We start from the raw sequence: 22591 nt of genomic DNA on the forward strand, positions 1-22591 counted from the left end.
CCCAGGTGCCCCTATTTTATCCTTTTTGATGCCATTATAAATGGGATTGTATTCTTAATTTCCTTTTCTCTTTGACCTATTTTTATTCTTTTAAGATTTTATTTATTTATTTGAGAGAGAGAGAGAGAGAGAGCGTGCAAGCAGGAGGAGGGGCCGAGGGAGAAGCAGACTCCCTGTTGAGCAGGGAGCCCGACTTGGGGCTCCATCTCAGGACACTGGGATCATGACCTGAGCTGAAGGCAGATGCTTAACCGACTGAGCCACCCAGGCGCCCCTCTTTGACCCATTTTTAAATCTTTATTTTACCAATGAGGACACAGAGAGTCAGAGTCATGGGGTGAGTTTAGTGTTTGAAACAGAATTTGATTCCAGCTCCAGCGCTGCCTGGTAGGAGTGATATGGATGCAGATCCCCTCCCTTTGCCCCATTCCTGTTCTTGGGTCACAGGACAGGTCTATGAGGGGTAAGGTGGCCAATGAGTGGTTTGCTTCTCCCAGGGGCCTTGGCTTGGTTTAGGAGATAGGATGGGTCTTGGAGTTCAAAACCCTATCTGCCACTTCTTTTTTTTTTTTTTTTAAGATTTTATTTATTCATTTATTTGAGAGAGTGAGAGAGAGAGAGAGCACATGAGAGGGGGGAGGGTCAGAGGGAGAAGCAGACTCCCTGCCGAGCAGGGAGCCCAATGCGGGACTCGATCCCGGGACTCCAGGATCATGACCTGAGCCGAAGGCAGTTGCTTAACCAACTGAGCCACCCAGGCGCCCTCTGCCACTTCTTAGCTGTGTGACTGGACAAGTCTGTTTCCCTCTCTGGCCTCACTTTCTTCTCTGGAGAAATGGTCATTTTGTAAAACTCACCTTGCAAGGCTGACTTGAGGAAATGTATTCATGGGTATGTAGTGTCTGTATATTTAATCTAGTACCCTGAACTTAGGTAGGCTGGCTGCGACTCCCCTCCTGTCATGCCCTACACATGAGGCAAGGAGCATTTGGATGCACGTGTAAATGTCCGCTTGGAGTGTGTGTCCCTCCCACACCCCACCTCTAGCCTGAGCGGAGTCAGTGATTGTACCTCCAGGCTTGCAGCTCTGCAGGGAGCTGCTGGTGCATGAGATCGCATGAACTTGAATGTGAGTAATTTATAGCTTATAAATATTTAGACATTTGTACTTTAAAAAAATTATTTGAGAGAGCGAGAGAGAGCTCTTGTGAGAGGGGCAGAGGGGCAGAAGGAGAGGGAGAAAAGCAGACTCCCCACTGAGTGCACAGCCTTATGGGAAGAGGGGGAGGCTGGGGGCCGGACAATCCCACGACCCAGGGATGACGACATGAGCCAAAATCAAGAGCCAGATGCTCAAGCAGCTGAGCCACCCCAGTGCGCTGACGTGTACTTTTGACCGAACATGGCCCCACAAATGTTAGGAGCTGGGCTGACTGGTAAACCCAACTTCCCAACCCACAGTCCACACTGGGGAAGTAACCAGCACATACTTCCTTCTGCCCAGATCCAGGTGGTCCCTCCCCTCTGACTGTTCAGCTGAAAATGGGAGCCCAGGTTCCCTAGGGGCATGATGTTCTCAGACAGTATGGGAATGGTAGGGGGTTGGGACTGAATGCTATGCACAGTAGAGGATGGGATATCCAGATGGCAGAATTCTTCTGTCTCCATGAATATTTATGGCTCCCCTTGCCTACCCCTAGTTGAGAGCTGCGCCTGGGCTGCCGCCCAGACTTGAAGCGTCAAGGAACTGTGCCCTCACGTAAGATTGATTGGTCTGAGCTGCTGCTGCCTTTTTTCCCTCCAAATGCTCATTCCCTTCCTGACCCGTTGAGAGATTTGTTGGCATTCGCCTAAGGCCCTGTCTGGAGCTGACAGGGAACTCAGTATGTGGGTTAGAGCCCCTGGGACAGTGGTGACCATAGTCCCCTCCCCTGACTTCATGTGGCTGAGCCAGTGGGGAGAGGGAGGCCTGGCCATTGTGACCAGTTTGCATGCTTATTTTTGGAACCACTGTTAGAACGGTAAAATTTTGTAACTGAAAAAACTGAGGCTCAGATAGGTGAACTCACTTGCCCAAGGTCACACAGCAAGTAAATGGCAGAGCCATGTATGAACCCAGGTCTTTCTGACTCGAGAAAGGGATTATTCTCCCCATCCTACTGTGCTTCCACCAGAGAGACTGGACACGTTTCCTTCATACCAGTTTCTGCTGAATAGTCATCAGGGGCTTGGTCATTCATTCATTCAGTGCTCAGTGTCTGACACTGGGGATAAAGAATGAACAAGATCTAGTCCCTGCCCTCTAGGAGCTCCAGGCTGGTGAGGAAATGGCCATAGAAATCAATACTTACAACACATTGTATCTGGTGCTGTACTGAGGAATGTGCCCAGTACCATGGTGACCCAGAGAAGAAGGCAACTCATTCTGCCTGGGGCAATCAGGGAGGGCATCCTAGAGGAAGCATTCTTTAGATTGGTCTTTTTTTTTTTTTAAGATTTTTATTTTTATTTATTTATTTGTCTGAGATTGAGAGAGAGAGAGCACACAAGCAGGGGGAGGGAGAAGCAGGCTCCCTGCTGGGCAAGGAGCCTGATGCGGGGCTCGATCCCAGGACCCTGGGATCATGACCTGAGCCAAAGGCAGACGCTTAATGACCAAGCCACCCAGGTGTCCCTTTAGGTTGGGTCTTCAAGGAAGAGTGGGAGTTTGCTAGGTAAAGCAAGAGGCAGAAGGCACTCTCAGAGAGGTAGCAGCATGTGCAAAGCACAGAGGTTTGAGAAGAAACAGAGTTTTTAGAGAAGCAGCAGGAAGTTCAGTGTGGCTGGAATACAGGGTGTGTAGTAAAAGAGGCTGGAGGGAAATGAGGTGTGAAAGGAGCTTGGATTTGATCCTGGGCAATGGGGAGCCATGGAAGGTGGTAGATTAGTCGAGTATGTGGCTGACAGTGTGCTGAAACGCAGTACTTCTCAAACTTCAGTGTACCCACGAATCACCTGGGACTCTTGTGAAAATACAGATTCTGATGCAGCAGTCCGGGGTGGAGCGTGAGAGTCCGTATTTCTGACAAACTCAGCTGATGCTGCTGGTTCGAGGACCTCAATTTGAGTAGTGAGGCTGTAGAGGGCTCATTCCGTCTTGTAGGGAGACTGCTCTGGGGAGCAGGCAGCTCCTGGTGCTTTTCTGTTACGGGGTAGATCAGGCCTCGGGTCTGCCCTTCTTCTTGGGTCAGCCCTCCTGCAGCTTGCACAACGAGGTCACAACAAGGATTAAAATTTTTGTTTGCCAGACATCTGTTGACTCAACAAACGCTTACCAAGCTCCTGCTCCGGCCACACGTGTGCTAGGTGCTGGAGACGGAGAGAGGAATTGGAAATGCCACTTTGTGGTCCATGTCACCACCCCCTCTTGCCTCCAGAACTGGTTCTCTGCTTGCCCTTTGTCCCCTACTATCTGTTCTCTGTCCAGCAGCCAGGGAGTCCGATCATGTTACTCACTTGCCTGACACGGTCCAGCGGCTCTCCAGTGCTCAGAAAATAAAATTCCACCTCCTCACCACGGCTTAGGAGCCATTTGGGGTCAGCTGCCCCCAGATCTCATCCAGTTCTTCCCATTTCTCACTCCCCTAGGACCACATGAATCTTACGTTTCCTTGAGCACGACGCATTTGTTCCTATCTTATGATACGATGAACTTACTCCCGCTGCACATGAGACACTTGGCCTAGAATACTCTTCTTCCAGATTTTCTCTTGACTTGTTCCTTCTCGCTTTTTAGATTTCAGCCAGGAGAAGATATGGGTTTTCACAGGACCCTACAACTTGTACAATTTGGGGGGGTCCTCGTGAAGAAAAGTGACCAAATTGCAAATACACAATTAGATACAAGACCTAGAAAGGGGCCTTGAAGCTTACGCTTCATTGGCCTCATGGTAAATCTTCTTCTGGGTTTGTTTATAGGTTACCTCCTCTGAGAAGCCTTCCCTGGTCACTCTATTTAAAGCAGCCCCTTACCCAAGCTTCGTCATGTCACGATTTTTATTTCTTTTATTGAATTCATCACAATTTGAAATTACTGTGTTCTTTTCCCTCTCTGTTTTGGTCTGTTTTCCCTGACAAGAGTGTAAGCTTCTTAAGAGCAGGGGTTTTGCCTGTTTTATTCCTGCAGTATCCCCAAAAAAGTGCCCAGCCCCCAGTGGGATATCGATAACTGTCAGGTGAATGAATGGACATATCCTCTGCCCTCCAGGAGCTGCTGGTCTAGTGTGGCAGGAGGACACAGAGATAATTTCAATGGTATAAGATGCTGTAAGCTATGGGTGCTCAGAGGATGAATGCTTAACCGGGTCTGGGGGCAGAGCAGGGTGTGAGAGTGGCAGGGAGGCTTGGGAAGAACTAGCTGCAGGGAGAGAGGCCAGGGCAGTCTTCAAGTGACCAGTACATAGCCAGGCAGAATGAGGGAGGGAAGCATGAACAAAGGCATGGAGGTCTGAGCCCCTAGGCCCAGAAGAGACTCAGCTGGTTACATTGTGGGTGACATCAAAGGGTTCCACTGACGCAAAGGGATGGCTGGGTGCTAAGTTTGGGATGAAGGCTAAGGGGGTGGGAGTCACATGAAGACCAGGATCTGGGAAGACAGCAGAAGTAGGAAGAGCCAAGGTGATGGGTACGGGAGGCACCCAGGGCAAGGCTTTGGGCAAAGGCAGGGGTTTCATGCAAGAACCCCCACACTGATTCTGACTCTGTATCTGGAAGGAAGAGGCCTGCACTGGGCTTCCTATGGGGGCTATGTGGACTGGGGATGCTCCAGGCCCAGAAAGACCTGATTACAGGTTGGGTTCACAGAGAAGCTGACTCTGAAATGGAGATTAGCATGTAGGAATGTTTTTCCTAAACTGTTTTAAAGCAAAGTCAAGATACTGTATAATTCTACCTATAAATACTTCATGATGTGTATCTAATAGATAAGGAATTAAAACATATAAAAATATAGAACCATAATATCATTATCACACCTAACAAAATTAACATTGATTTCTTAATTCCAGCTCATACTGAGTCTGTGTTTGAGTTCTTCCAATTGTCTAAAAACTAGTTTTTATAGTTACTTTGAATCAGGATACAAACAAGGTTCACAACTATTTGCTCAACTAAGCTTCTTAATGAGAATTTAACATTCCACCTCCTTGCTTCTCCCTCATTCCTCAACTCATGCTTTGGATGCTGCTCTCCTAATGACGGGGAGCTGGATTTCCCTGTTGCCACATGCTGTGTTTTCTTTTCTTTTCTTTCTTTCTTTTTTTTTTTTAAGATTTTATTTATTTATTTGAGAGAGAGAGAACATGAGCAAGGGGAGGGGCAGAAGAAGAAGAAGAAGCAGACTCCGTGCTGAGTAGGGAGCCTGGGGCTCAATACCAGGACCCTGGGATCATGACCTGAGCTGAAGACAGACACTTAATCAACTGAGCCACCCAGGGGCCCCTGCTTTTCTGTCTGCATTGTACTTGATCTCTCTGTGTGGCTTTTCACGCTGCTGGCCCCCACTTCCGTGCTCTTGAAACCTTCTCCAGCATGGCTCTCCTACCTCTCTGTCCTGTCCCTGCCTCCTTCACAGGTTTCTCCTCCCCCTCTGACTTCTCCGGGGAATGTTGGGCTCTTCAGGATTTAACTCTGGATCCTCTGGAATTTCAGGGCACTCCAGATGTGTCCCCAGCTGGATTCACCTGCACCCCCACACTGTTCCTCCTCAGTGTCATCTCCATGAAGATGGGTACCACCCCCAGCCCAAATCATCTGCGCCAGAAAGCTGGCAGTCCTTGACTCCTCCCTTTCTATCAACCTGTCTCCCATCTGTCACCAAGTTCCATCCATTCAACCTCCCAAATAACTCTGACAACCATCCATTTCCCTCCATTTGCCCCATCATGCTCCAAGCCTCCTTTGGCCCTGCAGACAATTGCAATTGTCTTGATGCTCTCTCCTTGCTTCTGGTCTGAAGCCCCTCTGGCTTGTTCTGTACGCAGCGGTCAAAGCCCTCTTTCCCAAACCCAGATCCAGTGTTGTCCCTTTCCTGTTCCATACCCTTCAGTGACTCCCCATTTTCTACAAATCCTTAGCCTAATATTCAAGACCTTTCTTAAGTTGACCAATACATACTTACTTTGTAGGCCCTGTCTCTCCTCACCATCCCCGCCCACCCTCACCACACACACTTTAAGGTTTAGCTAGACCAGGTGTCTCAAGCTCCCTGAGCACAAGGTCCATCCGCTCCTCGTCTTCCAGGACTCTGCACGCGCCATCCCTCTGTCTGGGGCTCCTCATCTGGCTTACTACTTCTTGTCCTTCCACATAGGCAGGTCACTCCTGATCCTCAGGTCTGGGTAGGGACACCATCTCAGAATTACCCCGACTTCTGGAACCTCCACCATCATAACACTTGACAATTGTCTACTTCTGAATCTCTCTTTTGCAAAATGGGCTGTGAGCAGTGGAAGGACAGAGACTGGGTCTGTTCTCTGAGGCCTCTGCACTCTGCCCAGGGCCTGGAGCAGTGAGTGCTTGTCCAGTGAATGCATGGATGAGGGACTGAATGGGTGAGTTGGGTTGACCTGGGTGTGTGTGCCCCAGTCATATAGTGAGAAAAAAAATTTTTAACTAATGCAAAAAAATTCATGATGAACAAATACCAAAATCTTAAATGAAGATAGGATCATAATAGTGCCAGGCAGAGCAATATTAGAACCTGAGGCAAAAGGAAGACTGATTTTGATTTTTGAAGATATTGCATTAAAATATTATTTATCTTGATCACTGAGGTTTTTCAGCACCCCCTTACATTTTGCGCTTAGGTGAGCTCCTCCACAAGTCTTACCCCAGTCCAGGTCCTGGTGGGAAGGCTTCCTCAGCAGGCCAGGACAGGCATGGCACAGAGGACAGGGCCCAAGCAGATATACTGGGTTGAATACTCTGGCTGTAGAAAGACTGTTTCTGGGCACCTGGGTGGCTCAGTGGTTAAGCGTCTGCCTCCAGCTCAGGTCATGATCCCAGGGCCCTGGAATTCAGCCCCGCATCGAGCTCCCTGCTCCACGGGAAGGCTGCGTCTCCCTCCCCTGCTTGTGTTCCCTCTCTCGCTGTGTCTCTCTCTGTCAAATAAATAAATTAAATCTTAAAAAAAAAAAGAAAAAAGACTTTCTAGTGGAGAGTTGCCCCCACCCCACTAAGCTGGAGCTTAAACCCAAGAAGAGGAAGAGACTTACTTGGGGGGGCGGGGGGGGGGGGGGTTGGATGGTGAGGATGGGTAAGAAGAACATGACTTCTTCAAAGACCCAGAGTGAACACCATGCACTGCCCAGCTGTGGGCTGCCTCACCTCCTTTCTGAGGTCCCAGGCAGAGGGTCCCCCAAGGCATTAAGGTCGAGCAGGAGAAAGAAAGAAGGCCAGTCCCTGAGAAATGGGCATCTTGGGCTCAAAGGAAAGGCGAGCGGGCTGATTGTGGAGCAGTGATTTTATTTATTTTTTATTTAAGTTTTTAATTTTAATTCCAGTATAGTTAGCATCCAGTGTTATATTAGTTTCAGGTGTACAATATAGTGATTCAACAACTCTGCATTATTTGGTGCTCATCATAAGTGTACTCTTAATCCCTGTCACCTATTTCACCCATCCCCCACCCACCTCCCCTCTGGTAACCACCAGCTTGTGCTCTATAGTTGAGAGTCTTTCTTGGTTTGTCTCTCTCTCACTCTCTTTTTCCTTCCTCTTGAGGAGCAGCAATTTTTAAATCTTCTGGTCTCAGTACCTCTTTTTTATATCTTTAAAAATTATTGAGGGCCCCAGAGAGCTTTTGTTTACATGGGTTATATCCATCAGTATTTTCTTTTTTCTTTTTTTTTTTTGAGATTTTATTTATTTATTTGAAAGAGAGAGAGACAGAGATAGCAACAGAGATAGCAAGAGACAGCATGAACCAGGAGGAGAGGGAGAAGCAGATGCAGGGCTGGATCCCAGGACCCTGGGATCATGACCTGAGCTGAAGGCAGACGCTAAACGACTGAGCCACCCAGGCGCCCCTAAGCTCATTCCATGTTAACATAAATAACGTTGTTAGCAAAAATTAGCTAACAATTTCAAAACATAAATAATTTAGAGTGGCTTTGATTTACATTTGTTTGCAAATATCTTTAATGATAGGTTTAATAGAAGACAACTAGATTCTCCTATCTGCTCCTTCATTCAATCTATCGTGGTATGTTGTTTCGGTTGAAGTGTATGAAGAAAATCTGCCCGTACACAGATATGTATTTGTAGTGGGAGGGATATTTTAATGTCTTTTTCAGATAATTGATGATGTTCTTCTTTGGTACTACATCAAAGCTCCACAAATAGTAGTTTCTGAAAAGTCAGTTGCAATGTGGAACCCGAGTCGTACCAATGACCCTTCTATAATCTGTTGTGTAGCAATGTTTTCATCTGTCTCGCCCTTTGATTCTTTTACCCATGCATAATTTTGAAACTGGCCTTCTTCATTTGGAAAATGTCGGTTCACTAAGTTATGCAGGTTTTCCAAACGTGGACCTTTCACTAAAGGATTTTTTAAAAATTACATTCATTAGTATCGCCACCAATCTCATCAGAAAATTCTTTAAGGATTAAGAAGCTGTCAAACTCATACTGGCAGATACGGCTTTTCCGAAGATACTAGTTTTCTCCAAAGTTCGAATTTTATCATTGGCAACAAATAACTGTTATTTGTTTTCCTTGAAGCGATGGGTTTCCTTTGTTCATATTTGAGCAAATATGATACCCAAGTCTGAAAAACCATAGTTGGTCAGTCATTTTTTCAAGTGATAGTGACGATCTGCAAAAAAGTTCTGCTTATAACTCAAGTCACTTAAGCGGTTTTCCTGAAGACAACCACTGACTTCAGTGTGCAGAAGCATTGCATTTCCCATTTTCACACCCAAAATATTAAAAAGATGTGTACTCAAGATTTAATCAAATTAATAATTTCCTTGCTTTATCAAGGAATTTTTTTTTTTTTTTGCCCTGAGTAGGGCCTGGCTGTGAAAAATACAGCTCCTACTCCCACTTGGTGCCACTGCCTTGATCTGTGCTAAGGAGCCTGCAGTTTTGTTCACTCTGTACCATCAGTGCGAATGTCAACACAGTGAAAAGGGGAAATAATGTCTTGGTATAATTATGACAATAGTTGTTTTTTTTTTAATTTATTTGAGAGAGAGACAGAGAGAGACAGAGAGCAGGAGTGAGAGAGAACATGAGGGGGGAAAGGGAGAGGGAGAAGCAGACTCCCTGCTGAGCAGTAAGCCCGATGCGGGACTCGATCCCAGGACCCTGGGATCATGACCTGAGCTGAAGGCAGATGCTTAACAACTGAGCCACCCAGGCGGGCCTTTGACAATAGTTTTGACCTCATGGGTCCTCTGAAAGTTCTCAGAGATATTCCTTTCTCATCCCTCATTTCTGTGGACCACCCTTTGAGAAATATTATCCTAGAGTCTTGGGATCAGATGGCAGGACTACATTTAGGTGTGGAAAAGATCCCAGCCAAGTAAACGTTAGCAATTTCGCTTCTGGGGAAGCAACCTAAAACTATGTAATTCAAATCAACTATGTAATGCACAATGTGACTTGAGGCTGAGTTTTTTGCTTTAAAGGAATCACAATTATTTATCGGAATAATTAAACCTACATTTATTTAATTTAGCATAGACAAGCCACCACCACATTAATTGGAGCAAAGCGTAAAAATTTTCTCAATCATCAAAATTCCAATTAGAGCCAGTTGCTTCTTTTTTCTTTTTTTTTTTCAATTAAAGTATAATTGATATACAACGTTCCATTAGTTTTGAGCGTCCAACATGGTGATTTGACAACTGTGTTTCGCTGTGCTCACCATAAGTGTAGCTACCATCTGTCACCCTACAACGCTATTCTAGTCCCATTGACTATATTCCCTATGCTGTGCCTTTCATCCCTGTGACTTATTCATGCCATGACTGGAAGACTGTACCTCCCACCCCCCTTCAGCCATTTTTCCCATCCCCCCACCTCCCACCCCTCTGGCAACCATGGCTTGTTCCCTTTATTTATGGGTCTGTTTCTGGTTTTAGAGCAAGTTGGTTCTTTAAACTCACCTGTAAGTATCTAGAGACTTCTTCAAGTGTTTCCACTGCTCCAGAGCTCCCAAAGAGATGGTTGTAATCAACGAGGCTTATCACCCACTCCTTTATTGGTTCATGGTGCTGGGAATAGTGTTGAATAGACAGACAAGGCCCTTATTCTCCTGGTGCTCAGTCAACTAGGAGAGTGTTATGAATCACACAAACATGAATATGATCACAACTGCTTTAGGGTTTACAAAGAAGTACAGGGGGCTTTGAGGCAGGACGTGACCTGGCCTGGTGAAGACCTCTCTGAAGAAGTAAAATTCAGGTAAGGTCTGAAGCACGAGTTAGAATGGCCGGGTAGGGGCGCCTGGGTGGCTCAGTCGTTAAGCGTCTGCCTTCGGCTCAGGTCATGATCCCAGGGTCCTGGGATCGAGTCCCACATTGGGCTCCCTGCTCGGCGGGAAGCCTGCTTCTCCCTCTCCCACTCCCCCTGCTTGTGTTCCTGCTCTCGCTATCTCTCTCTGTCAAATAAATAAATAAAATCTTAAAAAAAAAAAAAAAAGAATGGCCGGGTAGAAGTGGGGTGTGGTTAGGGAGGAGGGTTCGAAGCATTGGCATGGGTGTTGTGCTTGCAGGCAGAGGCAGGAAAGGTCTGAGCATGTTTGAAGACCCACTGGGAGCTCCATTTTGACTGGACCCTGGTGGGAAGATAGCAGGAGGAGAGGATGGAATGGCAGCCAGAGGTCAGGGTGAGGGCCATCGGTGGTCCTTTTCTCAGTTCCTACAACCTACCCTGCTCCTTCCTGCCTCAGTCCTAGACCCATGCAGATCCCTCTGCCTGGAACACTCTTCCTCTCTCAGGTCCCAAAGGAAATGTCACCTCTTTTCTAAGGATAACTTTTTGTATTCTCCATATCAGCCCCTCCTTTTCTGTGTATAGCAGCTCTGTTTGTTTACATGGTGTTTGTCCATCTGCCCCACGAGACTGTCAGGTCCCCGTGTGCAGGCCTGTGCAGTCACGTCCACCCTGTATCTCCTGCGGGCTGGACATGCAGTTGGTGCTCAGAAGTATTTGTTGGCGGAATGTGTGAATGAACAAATGCACGCAGAGCTGGATTTGAGACTCTGGCTCCATCCTTTAACAGCTGTGTGACCTTGAACCATCACATAAACACATTAGATTGTTTCCTATTCTGTAAAATGGAGTTTTATTTCTTATCTCAGAGGGCTTTTGTGAGACTGAAATGAGGTAGTACACAGGAAGCACCTCGCTCCGAAGGAGCGTCTTACTCCCAGTTCTGTTCTCTTTTCACTGTTCCGGGATGTAGGATGAGTCTGGGGCCTTGCTCAACTCCATCTGGCTCTCCTGCCGTCCCATCAACCCTCCCACCCCCAGCTGCAACACAAACATCAGAGGGGCTTCCAGGCTCATGTGCTGGCAACAGAATTCAAGGAACAAGAGAGGAGGGAGCAATTGGTTCTGGTGGAGAGTGGGTGGTGGTGAAGATGCTGTTGAAAACGGACCAGACTGTGGGTAGTGGGATTAGGGTTAATTTCATCTTCTTTAATATACTTTTCTTTTTTCTTTTTTTTTTTTTTTGAGAGAAAGAGCGAGTGGTGGTGGGGAGGGGCAAAGGGAGAAGGAAAATCTTTCTTTTTTTTAGTTAATTAATTAATTTTTGCGAGAGAGAGAGAGAGAGAATGAGAACACACACATGAGCGGGGGAGGGGCAGAGGGAGAGAGAGAGAGAATCCCAAGCAGGCTCCATGCCCAGCACTGAGCCCCACATGCAGCTCTATCTCATGACCCTAAGATCATGACCTGAGCTGAAACCAAGAGTAGGATGCTTAACTGACTGAGACACCCAGGCACCCCTTTAATATACTTTTTTTTTTTTTTGCTTTTTTAGCTGTTTATTTGGAAATGATTGTAGATTCACAAGTTGTAAAAATTGAACATAGAGTTTCTTGAGCCCTCCGATGGTGACATAGCCGTAGTACGATCCCAAAACCAAGAAAGGCTTTTTGTTTTGAAATAATTTTAGGCCTTCAAAAAAGTTGCAAAATAGTACAAAGAGTGCATGTGTGCCCTTTGCTCCACATTCCCTAATGTTAACAATTTACAAAACCATAACACAATGATCAAAACTAGGAAATGAACATTGATGTATTATTTTAATTATAGACGTTATTTGAACTTCACCAGTTTTTCCACTAAACGATCTTTTTTTGTTCTTGGATACAATCCAGGATCCCACATTGTGTTTAGCTGTCATACATTTCCTTAATATCCTCTGATTTTTGGCAATTCCTCCGTCTTTCCTTAGGACCACCGATGGCCCTCACCCTGACCTCTGACCTCACCCACCTCATGACCTTGACATTTTTTATCAGTCATTTTGTATAATGTCTCACAATTTGGGCCTATCTGATGTTTTCTCATGACTACATTGAGATTATGCAGTTCTGGAAAGAAAACCGCAGAAATGATGTTATAGTCTTTTCACTGCTTCAAGTCAAGGGTACCTGATATTGATATATGTCCTACTAATGATGAGTGCGTCTTAACCATTTGATTAAAGTGTCGTCTACTGGGTTTCTCCACTGTACACTTTTCTTCATCTTTTTCTTTTCTTTTTTTAAAAGATTTTATTTTTCAGTAATCACTCTACCCAACATGGGGCTCAAACTAACAACCCTGAGATCAAGAGTTGCATGCTCCACTAACTGAGCCAGCCAGGCTCCGCCTATATTTTTCTTTTCATTAATTTTTCTTTTAATTACTAAAGCAATAAATGCTTCTAAATATTTTTTTTTTTTATTTGAGACAGAGAGAATGAGAGAGAGAGAGCACATGAGAGGGGGGAGGGTCAGAGGCAGAAGCAGGCTCCCTGCCGAGCAGGGAGCCCGATGCGGGACTCGATCCCGGGACTCCAGGATCATGACCTGAGCCGAAGGCAGTCGCTTAACCAACTGAGCCACCCAGGCGCCCGCAATAAATGCTTCTAAAAAGTTCAAACAAAGGAAGCATAAATAGGTAAACTTCCCAACAAACCCATCTCACCTTCCCAAAGGTTACTTATCATTGTCTACTCTTGAAGCTATATCCTTCTAGATCACTTTCTAGATGTCATATACACACATATAATGGGGACACGCAGATTTTTAAAATTGTGTTTTACTTGACAATATTATCCAGGGACAACTTTCAACATCAGTGCAATCAGATATAACTCATTCTTTCTAATGACTGGCTAGTATTTCATCTTTGGGTCACCCTAATATAATTCTCTGTATTTTCCAGATTTTGTATGAGCACAAAAATAATAATAAATTTACTTTTAATAATAATATAATTTAATTATTATTATTTTAAGTAAAGCCTACTCCCAATGTGGGGCTTGAACCCACTGACCCCGAGATCAAAAGTCACATGCTCTACCAACTAAGCCAGCCAGGCACTTCCATAAATTATTTTTTATTTTTTTAAGATTTTATTTATTTATTTGTTAGAGAGAGAGAGAGAGCGAGTGCACAAGCAGGTGGAGGGGTTGAGGGAGAAGCAGACTCCCTACCAAGCAAGGAGCTTGATGTGGGACTCGATCCCAGGACCCCGGGGTCATGACCGGAGCTGAAGGCAGACACTTAACCAACTGAGCCACCCAGGCATCACCCACCAATTATTTTTTTTAAAGAGTTTATTTATTTATTTGACAGAGACACAGCAAGAGAGGGAAAACAAGCAGGGGGATGGGACAGGGAGAAGCAGGCTTCCCGCGGAGCAGGGAGCCCGATGCGGGGCTCAATCTCAGGACCCTGGGATCATGACCTGAGCCGAAGGCAGACACTTAACAACTGAGCCACGCAGGTGCCCAATTATTTTTTAATATAGAACATCCACCATCAAAATTTACATTTCAAATTTCATCAATAGAAAAATATTTAAAAGTTGTTAGAAAATTAAAAATTTTATGATATAAGTTTTCATATATTTTCTCATCAGAAATAGATTATTTAAACCTTACATCAAAATAAGCCACAGAATGAAAAGGTATGTTTTAAAATGTAACAAGAGAAAAGAAACTGAATTGCCGTTGATTTCATTGACTCTCAGATGCTGTTCATTTTAAAAATACACCATTATTTTATGTAGAAAAAAATACTGCCAATTAATTGGAAGATACCGCCCATTTTAGAGTTTTTAAAATGTGCAAAATGAGAGTCTTGGAATTGATTCAATAAGACAGGCCCTTTTTGACCTTTCATTAACCGGAATTCCTGTGTGGTCTTCCAGGCGCAACAGGATTCTACCACCAGCTGCCCCTTCCAACCATGGCGACAGGGGCAAATAATTCCTCTCATGTGGACTCTGAGTTCCGATATACCCTCTTCCCGATTGTTTACAGCATCATCTTTGTGCTGGGGATCATCGCCAACAGCTATGTGCTATGGGTCTTTGCCTGCCTGTACCCTTCCAAGAAACTCAACGAGATAAAGATCTTCATGGTGAACCTCACCGTGGCTGACCTGCTCTTCTTGGTCACCCTGCCCCTGTGGATCATCTACTACCACAACCAGGGCAACTGGATTCTCCCCGAATTCCTGTGCAACCTGGCTGGCTGCTTCTTCTTCATCAACACCTACTGCTCAGTGGCCTTCCTGGCTGTCATCACTTACAACCGTTTCCAGGCAGTGACCCAGCCCATCAAGACAGCTCAGGACACCACCCGCAAGCGTGGTTTCTCTGTGTCCCTGGTCATCTGGGTGGCCATTGTGGCTGCAGCATCCTACTTCTTCATCCTGGACTCCACCAACGTGGAGCCCAGTAAGACCGGCTCAGGCAACATCACACGTTGCTTTGAGCATTACGAGAAGGGCAGTGTGCCCGTCCTCATCATCCACATCTTCCTCGTGTTCAGTTTCTTCCTTGTATTTCTCATCATCTTCTTCTGCAACCTGGTCATCATCCGCAGGCTGCTCATGCAGCCAGTGCAGCTGCAGCACAATGCAGAGGTCAAGCGCCGCGCGCTGTGGATGGTCTGCACGGTCTTGGCTGTGTTCATCATATGCTTTGTGCCCCACCACATCGTGCAGCTGCCCTGGACCCTGGCTGAGCTGGGCTTCCAGAACAGCAGCTTCCACCAAGCCATCAACGATGCCCATCAGGTCACTCTCTGCCTTCTTAGCACCAACTGTGTTTTAGACCCCATCATCTACTGTTTCCTCACCAAGAAGTTTCGCAAGCACCTCATTGAAAAGTTCTATAGCATGCGCAGCAGCCAGAAATGCTCCCGGGCCACCTTGGAGACTGGCACTGATGTGGTCATGCCGCTCAACCACCTCCCTGTCCATTCCCTCAAAAAGTAGTCCCTGATTGTTGGGGCCAGGCCCGGAGGCTTCTCCTCCATGGACATCACAGACTGACCTGGGGGATGAAGGGGTCTCTGCTGTGGTCTGGGCATCTCCTCCCTGGGCACAAGTGGCTCTTTAAGTATGGAGGCTACTTCACCAAGGTGGGGGTGATGGCCAGGCCAGACTGCTGGGAAGTCCAGGACTTGAACGCGCTTCGTTGGCCACCTCGGGGCACATGCATAATAACCTTGGCTGGCAACCTCATCCTGAATACCTGAGTCTGATAGCTCTGCAGGGAATGTCAGGGCCCGGGGCAGACCTTGGGGACAGACTCCGAGCCACCCTGTTCACCCTACCAAGGCAGCTGCCCTGAGCCAGTATGGCCTGAAGTTTTGGTCAACAACTACCTTTGCTACTTTTATAAAGGCAGAGAAGAGGGTTTTGGGAAAGAGATCCTCCCCTGGTTGTGTGGTGGTGTCTCTGGGGGAGACTTTTGAGTTAGGATAGTGCCATCTTGTCTCCATTTAGAGGCACAGGATCTTTGTGACACTTCTTAGGGGACGTGGCTCAGTGGAGCCTTTTCCCACTCATCCAACAACCTGTCCTGAATGGTGCCAGAGAGGGTAAGACATGTTCAGGTCAAAGGCTGGGATGGGGAGGTTGTCTCCTGAGGCAAATGTATCTCTCTGCATAGGCCTTGGGTCAGCTCTGGGGGACTGGGAGAGACACAACTGCCACATCCGTCTGTCTCAGCAGTGGATCCTGGTGAATTACCTCCCGCTGGGCAGCTCCCTACTGTGGGTGGGCAGGGGCCCCGCAAAGCCAAATTGGGGGCATCTGCGGCACCACGATGCTCAGAGGTTTCATGAGAAAGGGCACTTAGGTGGAGAAGTACCTGTGTGTGGGTGAGGCCTCCAGAGTAGGAGGAGCCTGTCAGGTCTCATCTACCACCTAGCTTTCTGGGGCAGGGAGGTGGGGGGGGCGGGGGGGAGCCCTCCTAATTTAGCTTCCAGAAGGTGAGAGGAGCAGTTATAATCCCAAGGGCCAGGAGGCACTTTGAATTTGGGGTGCAGAAGAGAGGTGTCAGCTTCTCTTGAAGATCTCTAGATGCCTCCTTGTGATTTTCGGCAAATATATTCAGATGAGCTTCCTCACACCCTGAGCACCTGCGGTGTGAATCTGGCAGCCACAGACCCAGGGGCTTGGAGGAGACCACCCTGGAGCCCCGTGGTCCTTCTGAGACATCTTCCTCCCTTCCAGCCACAATCCCCACAGAGTGAGATTCTTGTTTCCTGTCTACTGGGCTGATTTTGATAAATGCTTCCCCATGGGCCAGTAACCTGCTTGGGTCTGGAATGGTAGCTGTGGGCTGAACTCAGCTGATGGTGACTAGGTGGAGAGTGCAGCAGACTTTGAGCTTTGGTGTCAGACAGACCCAGGTTCAAGTCTTGGCTTTGTCACTTCCTACCAAGGGACTGTGAGCTGAATTTCCTACCTTATAGGGTTGTTAGGAGTGGCGAATGCTGAGGCAGATACCTCTTGGTCAGGGTGATTGCTCATCCCAGATTCTCCCTTTTTCTGAGAATGCATTCCCCTTGATCCTCTGATAAGAGCTGAACGGATGAGATGCGGGCATGTAGCTCTAGGTGGGCCAGTCAGGTTCTCTCTCTCAGGAATAAGCAGCCAGATTCAGGGGTGCTATTTCAGGCTCTGCAGGTCACTAACCTGAAGACATACAAGTCTAGAGTTGTGACTGTGTGTGTGTGTGTGTCTATATGTGTGTGCCCCTCTATGTGTATGAGATGGGGCAGGGGAGAGTGGGTGACCTGCTCAGAGAGAAGATGGAAATGTGTAGAGCAAAGCAGAGACCAGACGGAGACCAGAAGTCTGGAGAGAGGAGGGCAGGTGCTTCCGGGGCCTGCTGCCCTCTTCCTCCAGGCCAGGCCCGCTCAAAGCCCAACATCTGCATTCCTTCCTTTGGGTTCTGTCAGGATGCATTCTCTTATTTTGTCTAAGCCTATTTGAATGACTCTCTATGACTTGCATCTTGTCTCTGAATAAGATGAATGCTTAGATGCTAAAGCACAGTGTTTCTTGCAGTTCAGTCATTTGTGTACACCCCCCATACACAATTTTTCAATACCCATGTGCCATCTGTATGTTTACTTAATAAATATTTTGCTCTAAATTGAGTCACTTTTTATCTCTTTACCCAAATGTCCATCAACTGGTGGATGGATAAAGAAGATGTGGTGTATATATACACAATGGAATATTACTCAGCCATCAAAAAGAACGAAATCTTGCCATTTGCAACATTGCGGATGGAGCTAGAGGGTATTGTGCTAAGTGAAATAAGTCAGAGAAAGACAAATACCATATAATTTCACTCATATGTGGACTTTAAGAAACAAAACAGATGAACATATGGGAAAGGAAAAGAAAAAGAGAGTGGGAAACAAATCATAAAAGACTCTTAATGGTAGAGAACAAACTGAGGGTTGATGGGGGGATGGGGAGTGGGCTAGACTGGTGATTGGATATTAAGGGGGGCACATGTTATGATGAGCACCGGTGTTGTATGTAAGTGATGATTCATGGAAATCTATTCCAGAAACCATATTGCACTGTATGTTAACTAACTAGAATTTAAATTAAAAGTTGAAAAGAAAAAAAATAAAACTTTATTTAAAAGGATGCTTTATAACTAAATTATAATGAAAACCAGTGGCACCTGCCACACATAAGAGATGAACATAAACATAAAATGTAACTATTTTTTAAAATATTTTATTTATTTATTTTGAGAGAGAGCGTGTGCGTGCACGCACACGCATGGGCTGGGGGAGGAGCAGAGGCAGAGGGAGAGAATCTCTAGCAGACTCCAGGCTGAGCACGGAGCCCCACTTGGGGCTTGATTCCAAGACCCTGAGATCATGACCTGAGTCAAAACCAAGAGTCTGGACGCTTAACTGACTGAGCCACCCAGGCGCCCCTGAGTTGTAATTCTTTTGATGAAACACCACCAATCAGGATTTCCAAGCCATCTTATGTGTCAAGAAGGCCTCATCCTGCCCTGACCTCAGTCTCACACCAGTGATCTCAGTTGGAGAATGTTGACTGAAGCAAGATGAGTCACAGACACAAGAGTGGTAAGTGTAGGGCACAGTTGACGAGAACTGAGCATATTTATGCTTGTTTTTACTCATCTATATTATATTTGTCCTTGAGACCTAAGGCTACAAACAGATAGAACAAAACCCTCTTGTAAAACACCTGGTTTTCGTGCAGACTTAGTTTTGCTGAAATACAAATCTTGCTTCCCTTGACAACCTGCCAGCAAGTCATCCTCCTACCTACCCAGTCACCCATCCATCCATCCATCCATCCATTCATCCAGCTATCCAAAAAAACACATAATGGAGTACCTATTTTGGTCCAATAACTATGCTAAGCACAGTTTTTATCTGTTGTCTTAATGAAACCTCACAGTCCCCACTGAAAGGTAGCTGATTTTATCCCCCTAGAAATGAATAAAATAAAGACTGACTGAATAAGACAGTGGCTGCCCCCTAGATACTTGGTATAAAAGGAAAGGGACCTCCTTTTTGTTGAGCCCAGATATTTGCTTGCCACTTTCATAAGTCTTATCTCAATGAGTCCTTATAACCTCTGTACAGAATTGATATCTTCATGCCCATTTTGCAGATGGGGAAATTGAGGCTCAGGGGGGTCCAGTGATTTATAAGAGCTAGTAAGTGGTGGAATAATCTTCAAACCCAGACCTGCCTTAGTGAATATGGGTCCCTGTCCTCCTTTCCTCCCCTCCATGTGACTGTACCCTTGCCCAAGTCCCTGTAAGCACTGTCCTGGCTTTGGTGTGTGCTGGGTTAGAGGTCTCTTGAGGGCAAGAGCAGCTGGTGAGGGCCGCACCTTGCTGTTTCTAATTTCCTCCTTGAAGGCTTTTGTGCTCCCCATGCAGGCTGAAGCCCCGGAAGCAAGGATTTTTTTTTGGGCTGAGACTCCTGGGGTCAATGAGGGGCTCTCCTGCCAGTGGATGCTGCACATGAATGCAGTGTTGCAAAGAACTCCTGAAACCAGAGTGTCATTGTCGCTAAAGCTAGAAGGTGCATTCAGCGGTCACTTGGATCCTGCCGTCTCTGTAAGAGGAGGGAAAGGGGTGAACGCTCAGAAGCTGCTGACCACTTACTGTGCACCAGGCCCTGTGAGGGGAACTTTACATCATCACCTAGGGATAAAACTGACTCTTCCCTCTGCCTGCATTACTCTTCTCCCCAGATATCTATCTTTCCTGCTCTCTCCCTCACCTCCATCAAGACTGCTCAAATGTCCCCCTCTCAGTGATGCCTGCCCTTGACCACGTTACTTAAAGCAGAAGCTTAAAGAATGAAGTGATTCTCGAGGCCACGCAGGAAACAGCTGGGTCTGTCTGGCTCCAAAGACCATGCGCTTTTCATTCTGGCACACTGACCTCCTCTGTAGACTCCTTTCGTGACATGGACCATGCCCGTCAGTCTGTTCTCTATATTTAGAGGTCTGGTTCTGTTTGTTGCTTGTCTATTCATCTTATTAAGATTCCACTGATGAGGGCACCTGGGTGGCTCAGTCGGTTAAGCGACTGCCTTCGGCTCAGGTCATGATCCTGGAGTCCCTGGATCGAGTCCCGCATCAGGCTCCCTGCTCGGCAGGGGGTCTGCTTCTCCCTCTGACCCTCCCCCCTCTCGTGCTCTCTGTCTCTCATTCTCTCTCTCGCAAATAAATAAAATGTTTAAAAAAAAAAAAAAGAAATACCTTAAAAAAAAAAAAAAGATTCCACTGATGAGTGGAATCATATGGTATTTGTCTTTCTCAGTCTGACTTACGTCACTTCGCATAATACCCTCTAGTTCCGCCCGTGTTGTTGCGAATGGCATGACCTCATCCTTTTTTACGGCTGAGTAAGCATAGATCCTTTTTCCACCTGTGTTTTGCCAGATGCCTCCCTTGTGCATTTTTCTGTCTGAATGCCTCTTATTTTCTGTTGCCACCATCCTTCAGTCTCACCCCCCACAACAGCTCAAGAGCGCTCAATAAGTATCTTTGACTTTATATGTATCCTTGGAAAATGTAGTGTTATCCTCTGTGTGTATTCATTTAGAATTTACACAAAAGGCACAATTTACCTAGGTTGGGCTATGGACCTCCTTCTGTGTCTCCTAGTTGTCCCACTCATTTAACCGTGGTGAAGCGAGCACATAGGGTTCACTGTTGCAAACATCTGCCTGGCCCTCCCTCGTGTGCGTCTCCGTTTGACTTACCTGTTCCCCTGGCGATGGACAGTTGGGTTGTCTTCTGCTCCCTTTTCTATAAACAATGCTGTGAGGAGATCCTTCCAGATGCTCCCCTATGGACCAATGAGAATTTCTCTGGGATGAATACCCAGGTGTGACATTCCTAGGGCAGAGGCTTCACTCCTACGTAAGACTTAGACCTGCCAAATCACTTCTGGAACAGCTGCACTGGTCTACACTCGCACTCGGAGTTACAGGAGAGTTTCTATGTCTCTCAGTCCCCACCCATACTTGGCATTGTTCCACTTTCAAATTGTTGGTAGGTATTAAGTAAAATATTGTTTTTGGTTTGAATTTCTCTCAGACCATTAGTGGGTTGGTAATCAAGTACTCATTAGCCTTTTGAGTTGGGATTCATACCATTCCGACTCCAAAGCCTGCCCGGTATCACATAGTGATCATTAAAGTGGCCTCTTAGTGGGGCCACGTTGCCAGGGTTCAGTTTCTGGCTTCACCTGGTCTGTGATATTCACCTCTCTGGACCTCTGTTTCCTCACTGTAAAATGGGAATAATTTTATTGTTGACATAATAGGATGGTTTCACGGATTTAAAATTTCTTAGAATAGTGCCCAGCATGGAATAAGTACTTGCAAATGTCATGTCTTGTCTGGATAGATTGTGTCATTCTTCACGCAGGCTTTCTGTTCATTCCAGCTCATAGTGTTTCCCCACCCCTGCTCATAAAGTTCATATTGTGTAACCCTGAATTTTCCTCAGAAATGTGAAACCATAAAAGAGAAAACAGAATGTAACTAGTCTGGCTTTCTTATTTAACTTCCCAGGTCATTCTAAAGGACTTTCAGAGAATGTTTTAAGAATTGTCACATGCATGAGTCAGGGGATTTTGGCATTCAGAAGGAAGTGATGGGGCGCCTGGGTGGCTCAGTTGGTTAAGCGACTGCCTTCGGCTCAGGTCATGATCCCGGAGTCCCAGGATCGAGTCCCGCATCGGGCTCCCTGCTCGGCAGGGAGTCTGCTTCGTCCTCTGACCCTATCCCCTCTCAGGTGTTCTCTCTCTCTCATTCTCTCTCTCTCAAATGAATAAATAAAATCTTTAAAAAAAAAAAAAAAGAAGGAAGTGATGATTCAGTTCCTTAAAAGAAAAGGTGGGTAATCAAAGCACACTATTAACAGAGTTAAAAGGCAAACCACTGAATGAGAGAAATTGTCTGCAAACCATATATCTGACAGGGGATTTATATGCAGAATATAGAAAGAGCTCCTAAAACTCAACAATAAAAAACTAAAACTCAATTTAAAAAATGGGCAAAGGACTGAACAGACATTTTTCCAAAGAACACATACCGATGGCCAACAGGCACACAAAAATATGCTCAACATCACTAATCATTAGGGAAATGCAAATCAAAGCCACAGTGAGCTGAAAACAGGAAACAACAAGAGCGGACAAGGCACTTAGGTGCGTTGCTGGGAAACGGAAAATGGTGCAGCTACCATGAAAAACGGTAGGCAGTTCCTCAAAAACTTAAACACGGAGTGACCACGTGACCCAGTAATTCCAGCTCTGTCCAATTCTACTCCAAAGAATTGAAAGCAAGGACTCTAACCTTAAGGTTCACAGCAGCAGTATTCACGACAGCCAAAGGTGGGGGCAACCCAGGGGTCCATGAGGGATGAATGGGTAAACAAAAGGTGGTATATACTTGCAATTGAATATTACTCAGCCTTAGAAGGGAAGGAAATTCTGACACATGCTACAGTCTGAATGAACCTTGAAGACATTATGATAAATGAGAGAAGCC

The 22591-nt window shown here is 46.1% G+C and overlaps 1 protein-coding gene across 4 annotated transcripts in view; it reads left to right on the plus strand.

The window, feature by feature from the left end:
• The window catches only part of PTAFR (platelet activating factor receptor), a 46435-nt gene extending 24533 nt beyond the window's left edge, over positions 1 to 21902 (plus strand). For 3 of the 4 annotated variants that reach the window (XM_045898313.3, XM_064589674.1, XM_064589673.1), the window contains one exon: positions 14419 to 21902. In XM_045898313.3, coding sequence (XP_045754269.1) covers positions 14419 to 15491 — 1073 coding nt within the window. In that variant the 3' untranslated portion in view covers positions 15492 to 21902. Of the gene's footprint in view, positions 1 to 11829; positions 13162 to 14418 lie in introns of those variants that run through there. The other variant, XM_064589675.1, reaches the window with a different exon arrangement.
• Positions 21903 to 22591: the final 689 nt, after the last annotated feature.

Source organism: Mirounga angustirostris, unplaced genomic scaffold, assembly GCF_029215605.1.
Source record: "Mirounga angustirostris isolate CCGP_5_RB_7025 unplaced genomic scaffold, mMirAng1.0.hap1 SCAF_4, whole genome shotgun sequence".
Lineage (NCBI taxonomy): Eukaryota > Metazoa > Chordata > Mammalia > Carnivora > Phocidae > Mirounga > Mirounga angustirostris.